General features: G+C 36.1%; 1 protein-coding gene across 2 annotated transcripts in view; it reads left to right on the plus strand.

Annotated features, from left to right (window-relative positions):
- DHX36 (DEAH-box helicase 36) overlaps window positions 1-14,528 on the plus strand; it is a 49,095-nt gene extending 34,567 nt beyond the window's left edge. The window contains exons 18-25 of one of the 2 annotated variants that reach the window (XM_028103120.2): window positions 3,622-3,795; window positions 3,955-4,041; window positions 5,027-5,110; window positions 7,453-7,552; window positions 7,648-7,738; window positions 9,494-9,614; window positions 10,451-10,603; window positions 11,013-14,528. In XM_028103120.2, the coding sequence (XP_027958921.2) occupies window positions 3,622-3,795; window positions 3,955-4,041; window positions 5,027-5,110; window positions 7,453-7,552; window positions 7,648-7,738; window positions 9,494-9,614; window positions 10,451-10,603; window positions 11,013-11,198 (996 nt within the window). In that variant the 3' untranslated portion in view covers window positions 11,199-14,528. The remainder of the gene's footprint in view (window positions 1-3,621; window positions 3,796-3,954; window positions 4,042-5,026; window positions 5,111-7,452; window positions 7,553-7,647; window positions 7,739-9,493; window positions 9,615-10,450; window positions 10,604-11,012) is intronic. The other variant, XM_028103121.2, reaches the window with a different exon arrangement.
- The last annotated feature ends 4,285 nt before the right edge of the window (window positions 14,529-18,813 follow it).

Raw genomic sequence — 18,813 nt, forward strand, 5'->3', positions numbered from 1 at the left:
TGTGACTTTATTTATTTGGGCCTTTTTTCTTTTTGATAAGCCTGGCTAGAAGTTTATCAGTTTTATTAATTTTTTCAAAGAACCAGCTCCTGGTTTCATTGGTCTGTTCTACTGGGTTTTTTTTTAGTTTCTGTTTCATTTATTTCTGTTCTAATCTTTATTTCTTTCCTTCTGCTGGTGTGAAGCCTACATTTTAAAGAAGTAAGAACATTCCCAATATCCTAAAAGGTCCCCATCCTACCCTTTCCCAATCACTCCACTGTCCCTCAGTCCCAAAGATAACCTCTCTCATGACCTTAATGGTAATATCTTGCATGTTTTTCTTGATGGCTTTACCATATAAGTGTCATTTCTGTAAAGAGCTTAGTTTAACATGGTCTATTTCATGAACTTTACATGAACTCACAGGATATAAGGGATGTTTTTGAAGTAGGGAGCAGGGTTCTGGATTCTTTTACTTAATATTGTGAAATTCATCTGCATAATTGCTTTTAGCTGAAATTTATTGAATTTCAGTTCTTTACCATATTTTATTATATGACTACTGAAAGACATTTTGCTTATTTCCAGTTTGAGGCTATTGCATATAATGCTGGTATGTGTAATCTTCAGTATTCACTTTCTTGGTGCACATATTTATATATTTTCATGGGCATATACTTAGGAGTGAATTCACTGACTCTCAAGGTGTGTATTTATATATATATATATAAATATTTATATCAACTTTGGTAGATGACTAACAGTGTTCCAAAGTTGTCGAACCACTTTAAATTCTGCCAGTGCCAGTGGTAGGTTAGAGTCCTCATTGCTCTGAAGCTGCACCAGCCCTTGGGAATCTTTTATTCTGAGGATGCTGGTAGGTTTGCAGTAGTTCTAATTTGTGGTAGTTCTAATTTGCATTATCATAATGAATTTGCCAACAGCTTTTCATAGGTTTATTGCCCATTTGGATAGCCTCTTTTATAAACTATTGATGCCTGTTTTTCTGTTAGGTTGTAAGGAGTTCATTTTATGCTTCTTGTGTACTCTTGATCTGAGCCTTTGACAGCTGTGTATTGCATGTGTCTGTATTTTTACTTTTTAAAAGTGCTTTGATAAATTTCTAATTTTAATGTAGTCACATATATTTTCTTATGTTAGTAAATCCTTACCCCAGAGTCATGAAGATATATTTAACTTTATTGTTTAGTCTTTCACATTTAGATATTTAATCCATCTGCAATTGATTTGTATGTGTGTGTTTGGTCAGGTAGGACTCCAAATTTTTACATACGTAGATCACTTGACTAAATGCTATTTATGGAAAAGTTCATCCTTTCCTCTTTGTTCTACAGCTTTTGTCCTAGATCTAGTGTCTGGATTTGTAGACTCTGTTCTGCTTTAGTGCTCTTGTATGTCTTTGTTGAACCAATTCCATGCTGCCTTAATTAAAAGTATTGAGTCTTACCAAACAGAAACATGATTTATCCCATTTGTTAAGGTATTTAATCTCTCTGGGTATTTTGGTATTTCTGTGTAAGGGTTTTATGAGAGGTTTTTAAAGATTCATTTCTCAGTGGTATTTTTGGATTCTACCATAACAGATTTTTCATTTTCTTATGACTGATACACAGAAATGAAACTGGTTTTTGTTTTGTTTTTAAATTTATTTATTTGAGAGCAAGAGTGTGCACATGCACACGTAGAGGGAAGGGCAGAAGGAGAGGGAGAGAGAATCTCAAGCAGAGCCCAACGTGGGGCTTGATCTCACAACCCTGACTGAGATCATGACCTAGGCTGAAATCAAGAATTGGGCACTTAACCAACTGAGCCACCCAGGCGCCCCTGAAATTTGTTTTTGAATGTTGATCTTGTATTCAGTCACTAAAACCCACTTATTCTGATAATTATATGTAGATTTTTTTCTGCATACACAGTTATGTCTGTAAGTAGTTTGTTTTTAAGTATGCTCCATTCCCAAGGTGGAGCCCAATGCAGGGATCAAACTCATGAGCCTGAGATTAAGACCTGAGCTGAGATCAACAGTTGGATGCTTAACCGACTGAGCCACCCAGGCGCCCCATAAATACAGTTTTATATATCCTTTTGCAATTATCTAGGACCCTTAGTACAATGTTGAGCAGAAGTAGGATGATAGTGTACATTCTTATGTTCCTGTTCTTACTTTTTTTTTTTTAAGATTTTATTTATTTATTTATTTGAGAGAGAGAGAGAATGAGAGATAGAGAGCACGAGAGGGAAGAGGGTCTCAGGGAGAAGCAGACTCCCTGCTGAGCAGGGAGCCTGATGTGGGACTCGATCCCGGGACTCCAGGATCATGACCTGAGCCGAAGGCAGTCGCTTAACCAACTGAGCCACCCAGGTGCCCAATGTTCCTGTTCTTAAAGGGAAAGCTGTCAACAGTTTGTTGAGCATGTTTATTGAAGATTTTTTTTGTGGAAACTATCAAAATAAGGAAGTTTCTTTTCTTAATTTTTATCATGCATGGATAGTTGATTTTGTCAAATCCCTTTTCTGCCTCTGATAAGATTATGATATGACTTTTTTCTTGCTTAATTTGTAATGTATTGGGTTACATTAATTTTTCAAATGTTAAACCAACTTTCATTCCTCAAACAAATCTGACTTGCTGGGATTCAGTTTGCCATTATTTTGCTTTGGTTTCTCATGCATAAGATTATTCAGTAGTGTTCCTTTCTCCAAATGTCCCTGTCACATTTTGTACCAAGATGATGCCAGGTACAAAAAAACAAGTTGGGAGCATTATATATTTTTCGTTTTTCTATTCTCTGAAAGAGATTTTGTAAGATTAAGGTTATTTCTGCCATAAATGTTTAGTAGAAGTCTGTGTCTAATGGGATACCTAGTTCTTATTTTTTTATTTTTTGTTGATATCTTGTATACTTATTTTAATTGTATACTGGATATTGTATTTACAGAATTGTTTGTAGATACAAATTTGAAGCCTGGGATGGGGATAACTTTCTCCAGAGAGGATTTCTGTTGCTTCTGCCAGGAAAAGAAGCCCCAATGCTGGGCTCACTTCCCTGGACTTCTTTTTCCCCCCAAATTCTAGATTTATAATTCTTGTACTCCTTTTTTTAACTCTTCAGTGTATTCAAGCAGCTTTTCTAGTTATGCTCAGTAGGATGATGGGACCAAATTACCTAGGTAATCAGAGCAGTAGTCTACCCCCATTTTTCAGTGTTCTAGATCTGCCCATTATTTCTTGCCTACCTGTCTGATGTCTCTTAAACTACTAGAATCAAGGCTCTGCGTTATATATTCCAAATATATAATACTTGTCTTTTTTTATTTTTTCCCACAAGTCTAGTGGGTGATTTTCTTTATTTGATTAAAGGTTTGCTAATGTGGTATTTCTCTTATTTCTCTCCTAACATTTGGAGTAAAGTGGGTTGTGGATTTTTTTTTATCTGAGTTTCTAACCTTTGCTGACCTCAGAACTTATGTTTTGATGAATAAAACAATATTGAACAATATTAGGGCATTTGGGCCTAAGAGAGTGAGGATTCTATTTATTTATTTTAAAGGAAACTGAAATAGCTTTGAATGTGATGCTTTACGATGTCTATTTAAACATAAATCTTTGCTTTACAGAATGCTTTGGATAAACAAGAAGAATTGACACCCCTTGGAGTCCATTTAGCACGATTACCAGTTGAGCCACACATTGGGAAAATGATTCTTTTCGGAGCTCTGTTCTGTTGTTTAGATCCAGTACTCACCATTGCTGCTAGTCTCAGCTTCAAAGATCCCTTTGTCATTCCACTGGTAAGAAAGTTACAAATAAAAGGCCAGGCATTTTTATATACACAGAATAGTTGTTGCTTAGATCATTTTTCATTAGCTTTTTATTAGCATGCCTTTCTGTGTTTACCATCAAGGCAATTTCAGTTGCCTTCATCTATTTTTTCCCCCTCCTTTCTGAAGGGCAAAGAAAAGATTGCAGATGCAAGAAGAAAAGAATTGGCAAAAGACACTAAAAGTGATCACCTGACAGTTATAAATGCATTTGAGGTAAAAAATGACTTGTCCTAGATTGTGATAGTTCATTCGGTTAAAAAGCTGATAATAGAAGAGGAACATACTCACTTTTTAAAATCTGTTTTATTATAAGTATCAGGATTAAATTACTAAGTATTTAAAATTAGGTGAACATTCAAAAAAATTGTACATGATTTTTCAGTTTCTGGTAGTTCATGAACATTTACCCTTTTGGGAAAAAAAGTCTGTTTTGATAACAGAACAAGTGAACAGTTGATCTCAGGAATCTGATATTATTCATTTGTATCTTTGTGTTAATTGACTTTCATGAAAGATGGTCTCATTCTATTTAATAAACTATAACTGTAGTTATAAACTATATAAACTCTAACATTTTGATAGAGTATCATAATCATATACATTATTTAGAGAGATCGTTTCTCCTTCCAAAAGTCATGCTTATTTGAGGAAAATGTTTATCACCCATCTTTGCAAAATTTAGATGTAATTTGGTTTTTAGAGATAGCATCTTTTTACTATAGTTCTAGATCCAGTTTTGTACTAGCTATTGTGCAAAAGTTAGTATTTTTTTACTTTGAGTTCATCTAGTAATAACTTTCCTTTTTCCCATCTTCCCTTCTCTATTTAAAAAAATATATATATTTATTAAGTTAAAAATATACAATAGCATTGGAATTTGTCCGACAGAGTGTTCTTTTTGTTTTATATACCAAATATGTTGACATTTTGTATAAAATACACAGTATATTACTATAGAACTTATTTATATGAAGAAGGGTCTGGAAATTCACTGATAACTATCACTTCACAACTAGAATCATGGGGAGTTGGGGTTTTGTTTTTGTTTAGTTTATAAATTTCAAAATTCATTGAATTTTTTTTACAAAGAAAATGAAATACCAAAAGATTAAATTACTACCAAAATAAAGACAAACCAGTAAGCATCTTTGCTTTGAGGAACAATACAAATAGTTTTCTTTATTTCTTTGCCCCATAGGGCTGGGAAGAAGCTAGGCGACGTGGTTTCAGATATGAAAAAGACTATTGCTGGGAATATTTTTTGTCTTCAAACACATTGCAGGTAATGGTGAATGTTTTGAAGTGATTCCCAAATATGTTAGCGTTATATGTGTACCCATTTTGTGTAGTTCGATCTGTAGCAAAATGTTAATTGTGTGAGTTTGCCATATGAAGTTAAATGATAGTACAAAGTAATCATTTTGTATAATTGCCCCTACCCTCTAGTTGCTGTTTTGATGACTCAGCCTGAAAATTTTCATTAATATTTCTAGGATCTATTTTAAAATACCAAATAGTATCTTACATTTTAACATATTAAATATCTGTACCTTAACTTTTGGGTAGGTTATCTTTAACTGTTTTGTGTCATGAGAAAACACTGGCTAGGAGGCATTTGTGAAACAGAAGATAATAAATAGGACAGATACACATCAGACTTAAGACTACACTGAATTGGAAAAGTGTAAGAATATGATTCCTCACTTTGCCTTATTCATGTACATTCCAGCTCTGTGGCATGAGCCCTGGTACTGGACATTTAACAGATCTACAAGGGGGTAAAAGAATCAAGAATCTAGAGTGTCTAGCAAATCTAATCAAAACTGCTCAAACATTAACAAAATAAAGAGTTAGAAAATTCTGAAAGTTAGTTACAATCAAAGGGAAAAAAGAAAGGAACACAACATACTTCACAAGAAAATACCTTACAACTCCTTCATAGTAAGGAACAGTTTAAGAAGAATCTGAATTCAGTAAAACAAAGATAAGAAAATAAACCAATAGAATGGATGACAAGACTGGTGACCTAAGAAGACATGATGACCAAAAGAATCACAAGGAGTAAAGTGAAAGTCCCTTTAAAGTATTGCATAGAAGAAAGGCTCTAGATAATCACAGTTTGTAGGTTCAGCTGCAAAAGAAAAAAATTTAAAGCAGTAAGTAAAAAGCTTGTTAGACAGGAAGACAGGACTGATCCATCAGAGACAATAGATGTCTCTCCGTAGGAAATTCAAGTGTAATCTATTCAGAGATATGTGTAAGAACATTTTCCTGAAATAGAAAAAATAAAATGAACTACAAGTATGAAAAGATGGCTGAATCCAAGAGATTATATCCAGTCAGCATATTAATTCAACTATAAAGACAGGCCAGGCATTCAAGAAAGCGCTTGAAATACTACACCCATGAACTGTTCTTGGAAAACTCACTGACAGTGAAATGCTGCCTATTAAGAGATAAATCAAAAAGAATTTCAGGAATGGAGAGTACATGCTAAGTCAGTGAGTGATGTGTGTTGATATTTAAATATAGAATGAATACAAAACAGTATTGGAATTATAGACACAGAATATAAAGGTTATGGTCTTGAACAGTATAAAGTAATGAAAATAAAAAACAGGAGGTGGTCTAGAGAGTCAGTGTAAAAGAAATTAAGTAGGAAGGTTAAGACAATTCATAAAAGGGACGTACAATTAAATAAGACCAACTTTATGTTTCATAATCTCTTATTTTAAATTTACAAGGATCTTGTATTATCTCGTGATTGTGAAAATTTAGGATTCATCAATTTAACTTATATTCCTATTTAACTTTCTTTTTTAAATTGAACTAAAATTACCCAGCAGCTCCAAAAATTGAACTAAAATTAATTTTAATACTTCTGTTAAAACAGCTTTTATACTGTTATTCCATTGTTAGGATAGCATTTCTGTCCATTTCTTCTGTCAGTATGCATAAGTGTCTTCAGTATTATTTACTTAGTTAATGGTTACTTCTGACAGTACTGACTTTAAAGAAGTTTCTTCATTTGTACTTTTCTGTATTACTTGTGTTCTTTATAATGAGCCATGCATCATTTGTATTCAAATTATGATTCTTCTTCAAAACAAAATAAAAAAACAGACCTTAAGCCTTTGTGCCAGTATGTAACAGCAGTTAATTCTCAGCAGTAGAAATATGGATATTGGTTATTTTATTTATGCTTTTCTGAATTTTTTTTTCAAAATATGGGGTGGAGAATAACTTAAAATTATATTAGTGAATCTTTTTTGCAAAATGTAGCAGTACGTAAAACATCAGTGGTTATTCCGTATAGCAGGCAAACCTTTTCTGTAAAAATACCAGACAGTAAATATTTTAGGCTTATAGGCCATATGGTCTCTCACTTCTTCCTTTATAGTATAAAAGTAACCGTAGATAATAGATGAGTGAGTGTGACTTTGTTCCAATAAAACTTCATTGACAAAAACAGGTTTTGGCAACCCCTGCTCTAAAAACATCACATTTTTGCCAGTGTTTTATAAAGCAAGGAAAACTTAAAGCTATTGATGAGTATATGCTTTATAGCCCCTATAAATCTTTGTGAAAGGTATTCTAGTTCTGTTTGTTACCATTGCTCCCTAGATGCTGCATAACATGAAAGGACAATTTGCTGAGCATCTTCTTGGAGCTGGATTTGTAAGCAGTAGAAATCCTAAAGATCCAAAATCTAATATAAATTCAGGTAAAGCAGAAAATAGTATAAAAATTAGCTTGCTGCCATTGTTTGTTATATCTGTAATTTTACTTTTTTTTCCTCTATCTTCCTACCCTCAACAGATAATGAGAAGATAATTAAAGCCGTTATCTGTGCTGGTTTATATCCCAAAGTTGCTAAAATCCGACTAAATTTGGGTAAAAAAAGAAAAATGTAAGCATTGAAGATTATTATGAATTACTTGATTCTCGCCTTAAGCTTTTCATATTCTTCTTTTGATCACTTAAGAGAAGGCAAACTGTTGAACACGGGCATCACTTTCCTTCACAGCACATTATCTGGCATCAGCTATTATTCACAAAAAATGTTAGCAAAATATAATACTAGGTAAATATTAGGAAAGTAAGCCAACTATTAAAAATCAGTGGATGGACATTACTTAGAGAAGATTTTTTTAGGATTTCTTTTCTTCTTCTAAGACACATAATTTTGTAATTTACCTCTGATGAAAATGGTGTTTTCTCTATTTTGAAAAATAAGATATAACTTTAAAATACACACACACACACACACACACACACACACACACACACACACACACACACACACACACACACACACACACACACGAATCTCAGTAGTAATTGCAGACTGTTAGGCATGGTTTTTGCCTACCAAGTGAGTTCATTCTACTGAGGAAACAGAAACTAAACAGAAACTAAAAGTCTCAAATGACTGGTAGTATGTGAATTGGTTTTTGATGTGTTCCATGATTCGTTGTTTGCATATAACACCCAGTGCTCCATTCAGTTCGTGCCCTCTTTAATACCCATCACCTGCCCACTTTAATATCCATCCCTCCACCCCCTCCCCTCTAGAACCCTCAGTTTGGTACCATCCTTTTAGAAGGCACCCTAGATTAGAATCAGTTATCAAGACATTAAAATAGTGGCTCAGTGGATTCATAAGTGAATATATTAATTTGAGCACTGTGTCCTAAGGAAGTAATTCTCTACTTTTTTAAAAAAGCTATATTGTAAAGAACACAGATGTCCAATAGCAGTGGGGAGATTATTTGATAATATATTATAATGGCATTTAAGCTCATAGGCTTATAAAACAGTTACTGTGTAGTAACAAAATAATTCTAACTGACATTAAATGAGAAAGTTTGGATACCCTATGATTATAAACATGACAAAGTACTAGATCTCAAGTAGACCAAGTGCAGACATTGTTTTAGGACGTCATTTCGGGATGACTTCACCTGCTAAGGGACATTTTATTTGACTGTTTCTGGAGACATTTCTGGTGGTTACAGCTGGGGCAGTACTATTAGCATCTAGAAGATACAGGCCAGAGATGCTATTAAACCTGATTTTGTTCTGAATAATGACTCATGACTGTGATTCATGATTTTGGTTAGAAGCATTTATGAATTCCTAGAACTACAGAAAAGATGCTCTTAAAAACAAGCCTGAAGGATTAATGGATTACTAGCTTTTATGCTGTCATTTAATACAGGTAGTTACCATTGACTATTTAAAGATAAACTATCGGGGCGCCTGGGTGGCTCAGTCGTTAAGCGTCTGCCTTCGGCTCGGGTCATGATCCCAGGGTCCTGGGATCGAGCCCCGCATCAGGCTCCCTGCTCAGCGGAGAGCCTGCTTCTCCCTCTCCCACTCCCCCTGCTTGTGTTCTCTCTTGCTCGCTGTGTCTCTCTCTATCAAATAAATAAATAAAATCTTTAAAAAAATAAACTATCAAACATCTCCCTGCTCAATTATATTAATTAAAGACTCCTAGAAATTGAGGTAAATTGTTTTATTCTCAAATACAGATTTGTAAATTTGTATTACAAAAATAAACTGGCCTCATCTGTGGAATTTTTTTTTTAGATTCTGGGATTGGTTGGGAATCTCCCAGATTTTTTTTTTTTTTAACAAACTGCATTTTACTTTTTTAAAGGGTCAAAGTTTACACAAAAACTGATGGACTAGTTGCTATTCATCCTAAATCTGTTAATGTGGAGCAAACAGAATTTCATTACAACTGGCTTATCTATCATCTGAAGATGAGAACAAGTAGTGTAAGTGAATATTTAAAATAAGTATGGATCTGAACATCAGTCTTGCTGTATTTTTACTATTGTGTACTCTTCACAATTAAAAATAAAATTTATTCTGAGATTTTTTTTTTTTTTTCCTGACATGAATTGTAAGGTCTTTAAGCAGATCTATACTTTTAATGTATAGCATGTCTGTCATGATGGACTTTGTATTTTAGTTGGGACAGTTATTTGATTTGCATAGTTTTCCTTCAGAGCCTGCTTTCAAGAAATACTGGCATTTTAGGGTATATAGGAGTTGACACCATACAGAGAATTTTGTGGACATGTCAATATGCCTTATAAGTACTGGTCAGAACACTGAGTGAGGTTCTGTTCATGTATAGATAAATAATTTCAGATACATTAGTGCTTTCTTTTTGTTACTCAGAAAATATTTTGTTTAAAGTATAGTGCTATTGTTTGAGTTGAAACAAGAATATAAAAACTCTTGTGTTCTCTGAATTAATGAAGACTGGCCAGTTTAAAATGGTATATCTTTGGGGCGCCTGGGCAGCTCATTCGGTTAAGCATATGCCTTTGGCTTAGCTCATGATCACAGGGTCCTGGGATCGAGTCCCGTGTCGAGCTCCCTGCTCAGAGGGGAGCCTGCTTCTCCCTCTCTCTCTCAAATAAATAAAATCTTTTTAAAAAATAAGTGGTATGTCTTCAAAATTAGTCTCGGTAGTTATACTGGCAGGATAATACCTAATTTAGAAGGAAAGAATTAATAGATCAATACTGGTGGTAGTGAATTAATGTGGCAGTAATCCTTGCAGACTTGTGAATGTATTAATATCCTTTAATTCTCATTACAGATATACCTATATGACTGCACAGAAGTTTCTCCATACTGTCTCTTATTCTTTGGAGGTGATATTTCCATCCAGAAGGATAACGATCAGGAGACTATTGCTGTAGATGAATGGATTGTCTTTCAGTCTCCAGCAAGAATTGCCTATCTTGTTAAGGTGACTGACTTTACATGATTGTCTTTGAATCTACATGCAAGTTAGCATGTGGTCTCATGGTTTTGCACCAAGTGTTATGTCTGTTGTGTTAAACATTTCTTGCTCTATTTCAGCAGAGCAAACAGTGTTGAGAAATTTATGCATAGCTTTTCTAAATTGTTTTTTGAGGTGTTTATAGGTCAGCCATTCTAAATGGTTCGGTGTGATTGAAGTTTGAATTTTTTTTAACTTTACTACACTTTAGTTGGCTACTCATAACCATACTTCAGTTAGTTGCTCACTAAATATTTCAGTCTTTTGTATAATAGCTTACGAAATTTTTTTGTAACAGCTAAAGTCACTTTTATGTATTACATTGCTTAATAGTATATCTGCCTTTGTTTAACATAAGTGATTTTTCCAACCTTAGGAATTAAGAAAGGAGCTAGATATCCTTCTGCAAGAGAAGATCGAAAGTCCCCATCCTGTAGATTGGAAAGACACTAAATCCAGAGACTGTGCTGTACTGTCAGCTATTATAGACTTGATCAAAACACAGGAAAAAGCAAGTCCCAGGAACTTTCCACCACGATTCCAGGATGGATATTACAGCTGACAGCTTTTCTGTGATGGTCTGAAAATTTGACAGCCATTTTCCATCATAGTTTAATTTTGGGCTAGATGCCAAACCGTGGGACATGAATAATTACCGTATGTAAGGTAGAAACCTTTAGTAGGTAGTAAAGACGTAGTGTGCATGATTTAACAATGTTATCTATAGCTATTATAAATATACCATAAAAAGCAATATGTTCTCTGATCATATTTTCTGTTGTGGTCATGTCCACACTTTGGGAGGACTGCTCTTATATATATTGAGTGTTGTACCACTTGAGAAATTCCTTTGTTCTGTTATGAGAAGTTAATCTTTCTGCCCATAGTGACTGAGTATGGAAACCAGTAAAGGGGGAATGGTTAGGCAAAAAGCAGTGTCAAGTTAAGAATTTGAACACAACCACATTTTTAAATGAAACTTCCCTCAGAAGTAAATTAATTTGTAATAAAGCCCAGTGTTTAATAAAATGTACAGTGTATAAATCTCAGCTAACTTTTTGGCTTGGTTTCTACATCTCTATCCTTTGGCTTGATTTTTTTTTAACCTTTTTAGATATATTTTACCCCTTTTACATTAGCGTAATACAGCAATTGAGAAAGTGAGTCTAGACTTGACCACCTAAGTTCAAACTTCAGCTGTGACTTAACCAGCTCCCTTGGGCAAGGTACATGGCTTCTCTGTTTTTTATTTATCAGTAAAATACAGGTAACAGTTGTGAGGATTAAAAATGTTGATATATGTAAAGTGCATACACTAGTGTCTGGTACATAGAATGTACTCACTAAATCTTAGTTTTTATTTGTCCCTGAATTTTATTTTTTTTTATAACAGTCCATTATATTACACTCATTTCCATGCTCTGAGTCCCATTTTACCCTCTCAGACAACGGAAGCTAGTGTGATTTTAGGGCTAGTGAGTGATAGGCTAGTGTTTTCAGCCTTATTGGACTAACAAATACCATTGATTGCTATCCCAACAGCCATTTGTCCCTCCCCATTTGCTTGATTGTTCAAGTGTTCCCCCTCTGTGTAGCCTGGTGCCCAGGGATATTGGACTCTTGCCCAAGGGTGAATCAGATTGTTCTAAGCCAATTATGTATGGTCTTAACTCCTTACAACTGATGAGCCGTCAGAATGTAAAACTGTGTTGTCAATTGCAACTGACAAGAGATCTGCAAGGGGACATCTGAGAAAGATTTTCTTCACTGGTAGTCTTGGAGGAGGAAGTTTTCTCCTTTGAACATTGTCTTGTCGGAATCTGGCACTGCTGTAGCCATTTTAGGATTGCAGGGGATAATGACGTTGGCTAAGTGGAAAAATGTAAATCACCAGAGTTCGTGATAATGCTAGTGAGCTGCTGAATTATCCAATTCTAGACCTGCCTTGCACATGCACTTATTTTGGTCAAATAAACCCTCCTTTATTGAGTTAGCCACTTTAGGGTAGTGTATTTTGTTTAACTTGGCAGAAGTTAAACAACTGAAACACATAGTCTGCATCAGTGAGTGTTTGCTAAGTCCTGTTTCTACCATTTTTTTTTTTTAAGATTTTATTTATTTATTTGACAGAGATCACAAGTGGGGCGGCAGGGGGGGCAAGGGAGAAGGAGAAGCAGGCTTCCCACTGAGCGGGGAGCCTGTTGCGGGGCTCCATCCCAGGACCCTGGGATCATGACCCAAGCCAAAGGCAGACGCTTAACTGACTGAGCTACCCAGGGGCCCCTCTACCATTTCTTTTGTGATCTAACAGTCTGACCCACATGTCTGACAAAAGGTGTAAGAGTAGTAGTCCTGAACATACTGCAAAAAGAAATGTAGGAAGAACATCTGCTGCATCCTTAAAAATAAACATTTTCTTGTGCCTTCCAATAAATGCAGAGAAACTGAAGGAAGAGTATCAAACAATGACTGGGATTTATTGATAATGCTCTGATGATCTGTGTAACATCACTGGTTCAGGTTCTCCCATTTCTGGGAATGTATGTCAGCCTATCCTTGCCTTCTAAAGGTTTTGAATGTACTGTGTGTCCTAACTCCATTCTCTTGGCTAGTCTCCCAGAAGTGATCTCTTACTGAATTCTTGTATTGAGTCATCACAGTATTGTGGTTTTGTCCCTAAACTCAAGGTGACCCTAACGTTCTGTTTGCTCTATAAGTGTGTTTATGTTTGTGTACGTGTTTTCTTGCCTTTACTCTCCAGTTTAAATTCACAGCAGGCCAAACTGGTCTTGGAAGGTAGCATTTAAAGAATCTGTTAAAAAAAGGGAGAGGGGATTATTAGTTAATTGGTTCCATGTTCCCAAACCAATATTTAATCTCCATGAGAATGAGGAAAATGTTCCTGAAGAATTGTTTAAATGGATGAGCTATTGAAAGAGATTAAAGCAGTCACTGTCACCCCAGTTTCTATCTTCTGTACAGCTGATCAGGATGGAAATCTTGATTGAAGGTGCTATTTGTGTTTTTTCTTTTGTTTACAAAATAGTGTATATACTGAGTGGAAGATTTATTCCAGATCTAAGAACTATTTGTTATTTAGCAGTTTTAAGGAATAAGACATTTTTAAAAAAAGAATCTGTTTGCCTCACCATTCTTAGTGATACCTAGACTTAACTCTTAAACAACCCTGAAACAGAAACTAAGAGGGGGAAAAACAGAAACCACTGAATAATCTTTAAAAAAGTGCCATTGAAAAGTGAGTACATGTAGTGCTTCCTAATTCATTAACTTGGGCAAAAGCTCTAGATACATTTATACCTATTATGACCAGTAATTTTCTGTTCTTACTGTAGTTTTAAAACAAAGTCCACCCTGAAAGGTAGAGATTATTAAAAAGCTTTAGAAGGAATTTTAGTACCCCCTCACCCAAAGTAAATCGTAAATTTCCTTCCACTCTTAGCTGAGTTTGTGTATATTTATTTTCAAGTAATTGTCAAGATCATGTGGTATAATCATATAATATGCTGATTGTTTAAATGACATTTTTATTCTGATTTTAAAACAATATACCCTCATTGTACAATATTCGGGAATTGAACAAAGAAAAGCATGTTTGATGTATTTCCATGTTTTTTTTTAAGCTTTGAGGTTATTTTTTATATGTAATAAAATTTGCCAATTTAAGTGTATAATTCAGCGAATTTTGTCAAATGTATAGTCATGTAATTGCTACCACCACAATCTTGATCTAGAACATTCCCACCACATAAGTTTCCCTTGTTCCCCTTTGCAGCCAGTCCCCTGCTTCTACTTCTACCCATTGGCAACCATAGATCTGATTTTTGTCACTAGTTTTGCCTTTTCTAGAATTTCCAATAAATGGAGAATCATATTTAGTTTTTTGTCTCCAGTTTCTTTTCCTTAACATAATGCTTCAGAGATATTCATGTTCTTACATATGTCGGTAGTTAGTTGCTTTTTTTATCGTTTAGTTGTATTGCCTTGTATGGTTATACCAGTTTGTTTATTCATTGACTAATTGATGGACCTTTGAGTTATTTTCAGTTTTTTTATTATAAATAAAGCTGCTATGAACGTGTATACGAGGCTGTGTAGATAATGGTTTTCATTTCTTTTGGGAAGATACCTGTGATTAAGATCATTGTATCATATGGTGAGTGTGTTTAACTTTATAAGAAACTGCCAAACTGATTTTCAAAGTGGGTGTACTATTTTACATTCCTGCCAGCAACATTTCCCACCAGGAGGGGTTCCAAGTGTTTCAAATCTTTGCCAGGACTTTGTATTTTTAGTTATTTGGTGTGGTTTTGTTTAATATTAGCCTTCAGTGGGTGGAGTCATAGACATTGTGGTTTTAATTTGTATTTATTTCTATAATGATTAGTCAGGAATACTATAGTTTCCTTTTTGTGGGGTAATGCTGGCCTCATAAAATGGGAAGTATGCCTCTTCAAGTTTCTGGACGAGGTTGTATAGAATGGATGTAAATTCCTTAAATGTTTGGAAGAATATTCCTGTGAAACCATTTGCACCTGGACATTTTTTTTTTTCAGAAGATTTTAGACAAATTCAATCTATTTAGTAGTTATGGGACTAGTTAGAGCTTTGACACTTTGTGGATTTCCATGAGTTGGCCCATTTTATCTAAGTTGTTGAATTTAGGAGTCCCAAGTTTTTTAAATATCCCCTTATCCTTTTAATGTCTAAGGAATCTAATGATAGCCCCTCTTTCATTCTTGACACTGGTAATTAGTCTTCTCTTTTTATTTAGTCTTGCTAAAAGGTGTTATCAGTTGTATTCATCTTTTCAAAGAACCCATTTTATTTATTTATTTTTAAAGATTATTTGAGAGAGAGAGCGTGCGCATGAGAGGGGGGAGGGTCAGAGGGAGAAGCAGACTCCCCGCTGAGCAGGGAGTCGGATGTGGGACTCGAGCCTGGGACTCCATGATCATGACCTGAGCCAAAGGCAGCCGCCCAACCAACTGAGCCACCCAGGCGCCCGAACCCATTTTTTTTTTTTTAAGGTTTTATTTAACAGAGACACAGTGAGAGAGGGAACACAAGCAAGGGGAGTGGGAGAGGGAGAAGCAGGCTTCCCGCAGAGCAGAGAGCCCGATGCGGGGCTCGATCCCAGGACCCTGGGATCATGACCTGAGCCGAAGGCCCACGCTTAACGACTGAGCCACCCAGGCGCCCCTCAAAGAACCCGTTTTTTAATTGAGTTTTGTTTTTTTAAAGATTTTAAGTAATCTCTACACCCAACCTGGAGCTCGAACCCACAACCCCGAGACTATGAGTCTCATGCCCCCCCCCCCCACTGAGCAAGCCAGATGCCCCTAATTGAGTTGTTTTCTGATTGTTGAGAATTAAAGAGTTCTTTGTATATTTTGGATGCTAACCCTTATCAGATACTTGCTTTGCAAAATTCCCTCCTACTCTGTGGATTATCTTTTCATTCTTCCATTTTTCACAGCACAGATATTTTTCATTTTAACAAAGTTCAATTTATCATTTTCTTTTTCTTTCATATATCATGCTTTTGGTGTCGTCAAAAAAAGTCATTGCCAAACCCAAGATCACCTATATTTTCTGTGTTACCTTCTAGGAGTTTTATAGTTTTGGATTTTACATTTAGATCTAAGTTTCCAAGTATGTGGTTATTTTTGTTATGGATTTCTAACCTAAATGTAGTCATAGAACTCTGTGTAATTTCAATCCTTTAAAATTTCTTGAAACTTGCTTTATGACCCGGGAAATGGTCAAATGTTTTAATATTCTGTGTGTTCTTGAAAAGAATGTATATGCTTAAATTGTTGAAGTGTCCTTGTTAAGCTGTTGTTCAGATCTTCCACACTTCCATAGATTTTTATCTACTTCTACACTTTCATGTAGCAAATGAGAGTTAAAAGTGTCATATGCTATGATTTTGGATTTATTTCTTCTATTTCTCCCAAATTTTGTTTTATATATATTGAGACCACATTATTGGGAGGAAATAGATATATGGAATTGTTACATGTTCCTGGTTCAATAAACCTCCATCATTATCTAGGCTCTCTCTGTCCCTAGTCATACCTTTTATCTTAAGGACTATTTTGTCAAATACTGACATAGCTCCATGTATTGACTATTGTGATGTTCTGCCCAGATCCTCCCTCAGGACTGAAGGACAATTCCCTTAGCTGCCCCAAGTGCTGTCCCATGACAGCCTTTACCTGTCAGCCCTCTGCAGGAATTGTCCTCCGCTGAAGAGAGCCGCTTCGCCCAAGGCCATTTCCCGTCCCCGGGGACAGCCTGCACCCTGCGACCAGTCAGAGCAGGTTACAGAGGTCCAGGGCCGATGCTCCCTCTCTCCCCGCTGTCCTCTGGGACGCCCACCTGAACCTCGGCATTCTCCCACTCTCTGCTCTACACCCTTCCATGTGGCTGTACCTTCTCGTTCTAGCCTGTCTTCCAGTTCACCAGCTTCTAACCTGTTCAACCTAGCTCCGTAATTCCTAGTGCTGATCGGTTGGTTTTCCTCTCTTGCTTCTTAGAGTTGTTAGTAGTGTATTGCATTTTAAAGTGTGGCTTTATCTCTCTAAAAATGGTAATGATGATTGATGTAGCTAATGATTTCAATATCCAGAGTCTCTGTGAGTATGTTTTTTTCTGTATCACTGATGCTGTGTCTCAAAGTGTTTGCTAATTTGCTGAATCTTTTGAGAATTTGTGTCTGGAAATAACACAACTAAGATAATGCTACCTTCCTTCACAGGAAGGTTTAACTTCCTTTTGTCCGGTCCGGAGTGTGCTAGAAGCCCAAAGGGCAAAGCTTGAGGTCCTCCAAGCTCATATCCTCACCCCAAAGCAAGCCCTTTGGGGATTCAATCCACAAGGGTGATTACCAGAGGCACTAAACTCGGCCCTGCATTATTTAGTACTCATATCCCCTCAAGTAGCTCTACCTCTGCTGCTTTCTAAAGCCCAGGGAAAATGTAGCAGCAAAGAGGGGAATGTATCTTGCTAGTTCCAGAGAAGGTACGCTCATCTCCTTCCTCTTCCATCATTACCTTGAGCAAAAATCCAATAAAAGATTGGTGTTTCCTACCACATGGCTGTATTTTAGTAAATACAAGACACAGGGAAACTAACTATCTAGCATTTTAAGGTTTACAGTAGTGTTGAGGGCAGAACTTTAAGATGATCCCCATTATTGCCGCACCTCCCGGCCGGCCCGGTATTACACCTGTGATTATGTTATATTGCATTGTAAAGGAATTTTGTGGATCTAATTAAGGTCACACATCAGTTGATTTTGAGTTAGTCATAAGGGTGATTATCCTGTAGGCATAATGTAATTACATGAGTTCCTTAAAAGCAGAGTTTTCTCCAGCTGGTAGCATAAGATGGAGTCAGATTCCAAGTGTGAGAAAGAGTCAACGTGCCCCTGGTGCCTTGAAGATGAAGGAACCCATGGCAAGGAATATGAACAGGTTCAGGAAGCTGTGAGCACCCCACACCCCTGGCAGCCAGCAAGGAAGCAGGGACGTTGGTCCCACAACCACAAGGACCTGAATTCTGACAACAACAGGTATGAGCATGAAAGAAGATACCACGCTCTGGCTGAGCAAGCAGCCAGCTAACACCTTGGCGTCAGCCTTATGAGACCGAGACTCTAAGCAGAGAACCCACTGTGCCAATATTGGCCTTCTTCACCCGGAACTGTGAGATAATAAATGGATGTTGGTTTAAGCCATTAAATTTGTGGTAATTTGTTAGGCAGTAAGAGAAAACTAACACAGGAGTTTTTGCCTTCCACCAAGATTCACAGGGTGGTGGAATTTCACAAGCACAAAGGTTCGGATTCTACAGTTAAGGAACCACCAACTATTTAAGATAAGCTCTTCTGTCGTGCAGTTTTGTGGAAACTATAAGAAACATCAGGGCCCAGCTCTTAAAATTGCTCCAGCTTTCTAGGGCAGCTGATGCCAACATGTACCCAACAGGGAAAGATCAGTGTCATTTAATGTTAGCTGTAGATCCCTTCTAAGTAGAACTCCGAGTTGACCAAAAATTCAGCAAATTATATACTTAAATACATGCTATAGTGAATTAAATCACACAAATACGAAAGAGCAAGTATATACAAAATCTTTATAAATTCACTCCAC

This window comes from Eumetopias jubatus, unplaced genomic scaffold (genome assembly GCF_037043125.1).
Source record: "Eumetopias jubatus isolate StellerSeaLion01/CBP00866 unplaced genomic scaffold, mEumJub1_p1.0 scaffold_1, whole genome shotgun sequence".
Classification (NCBI taxonomy): Eukaryota; Metazoa; Chordata; class Mammalia; order Carnivora; family Otariidae; genus Eumetopias; species Eumetopias jubatus.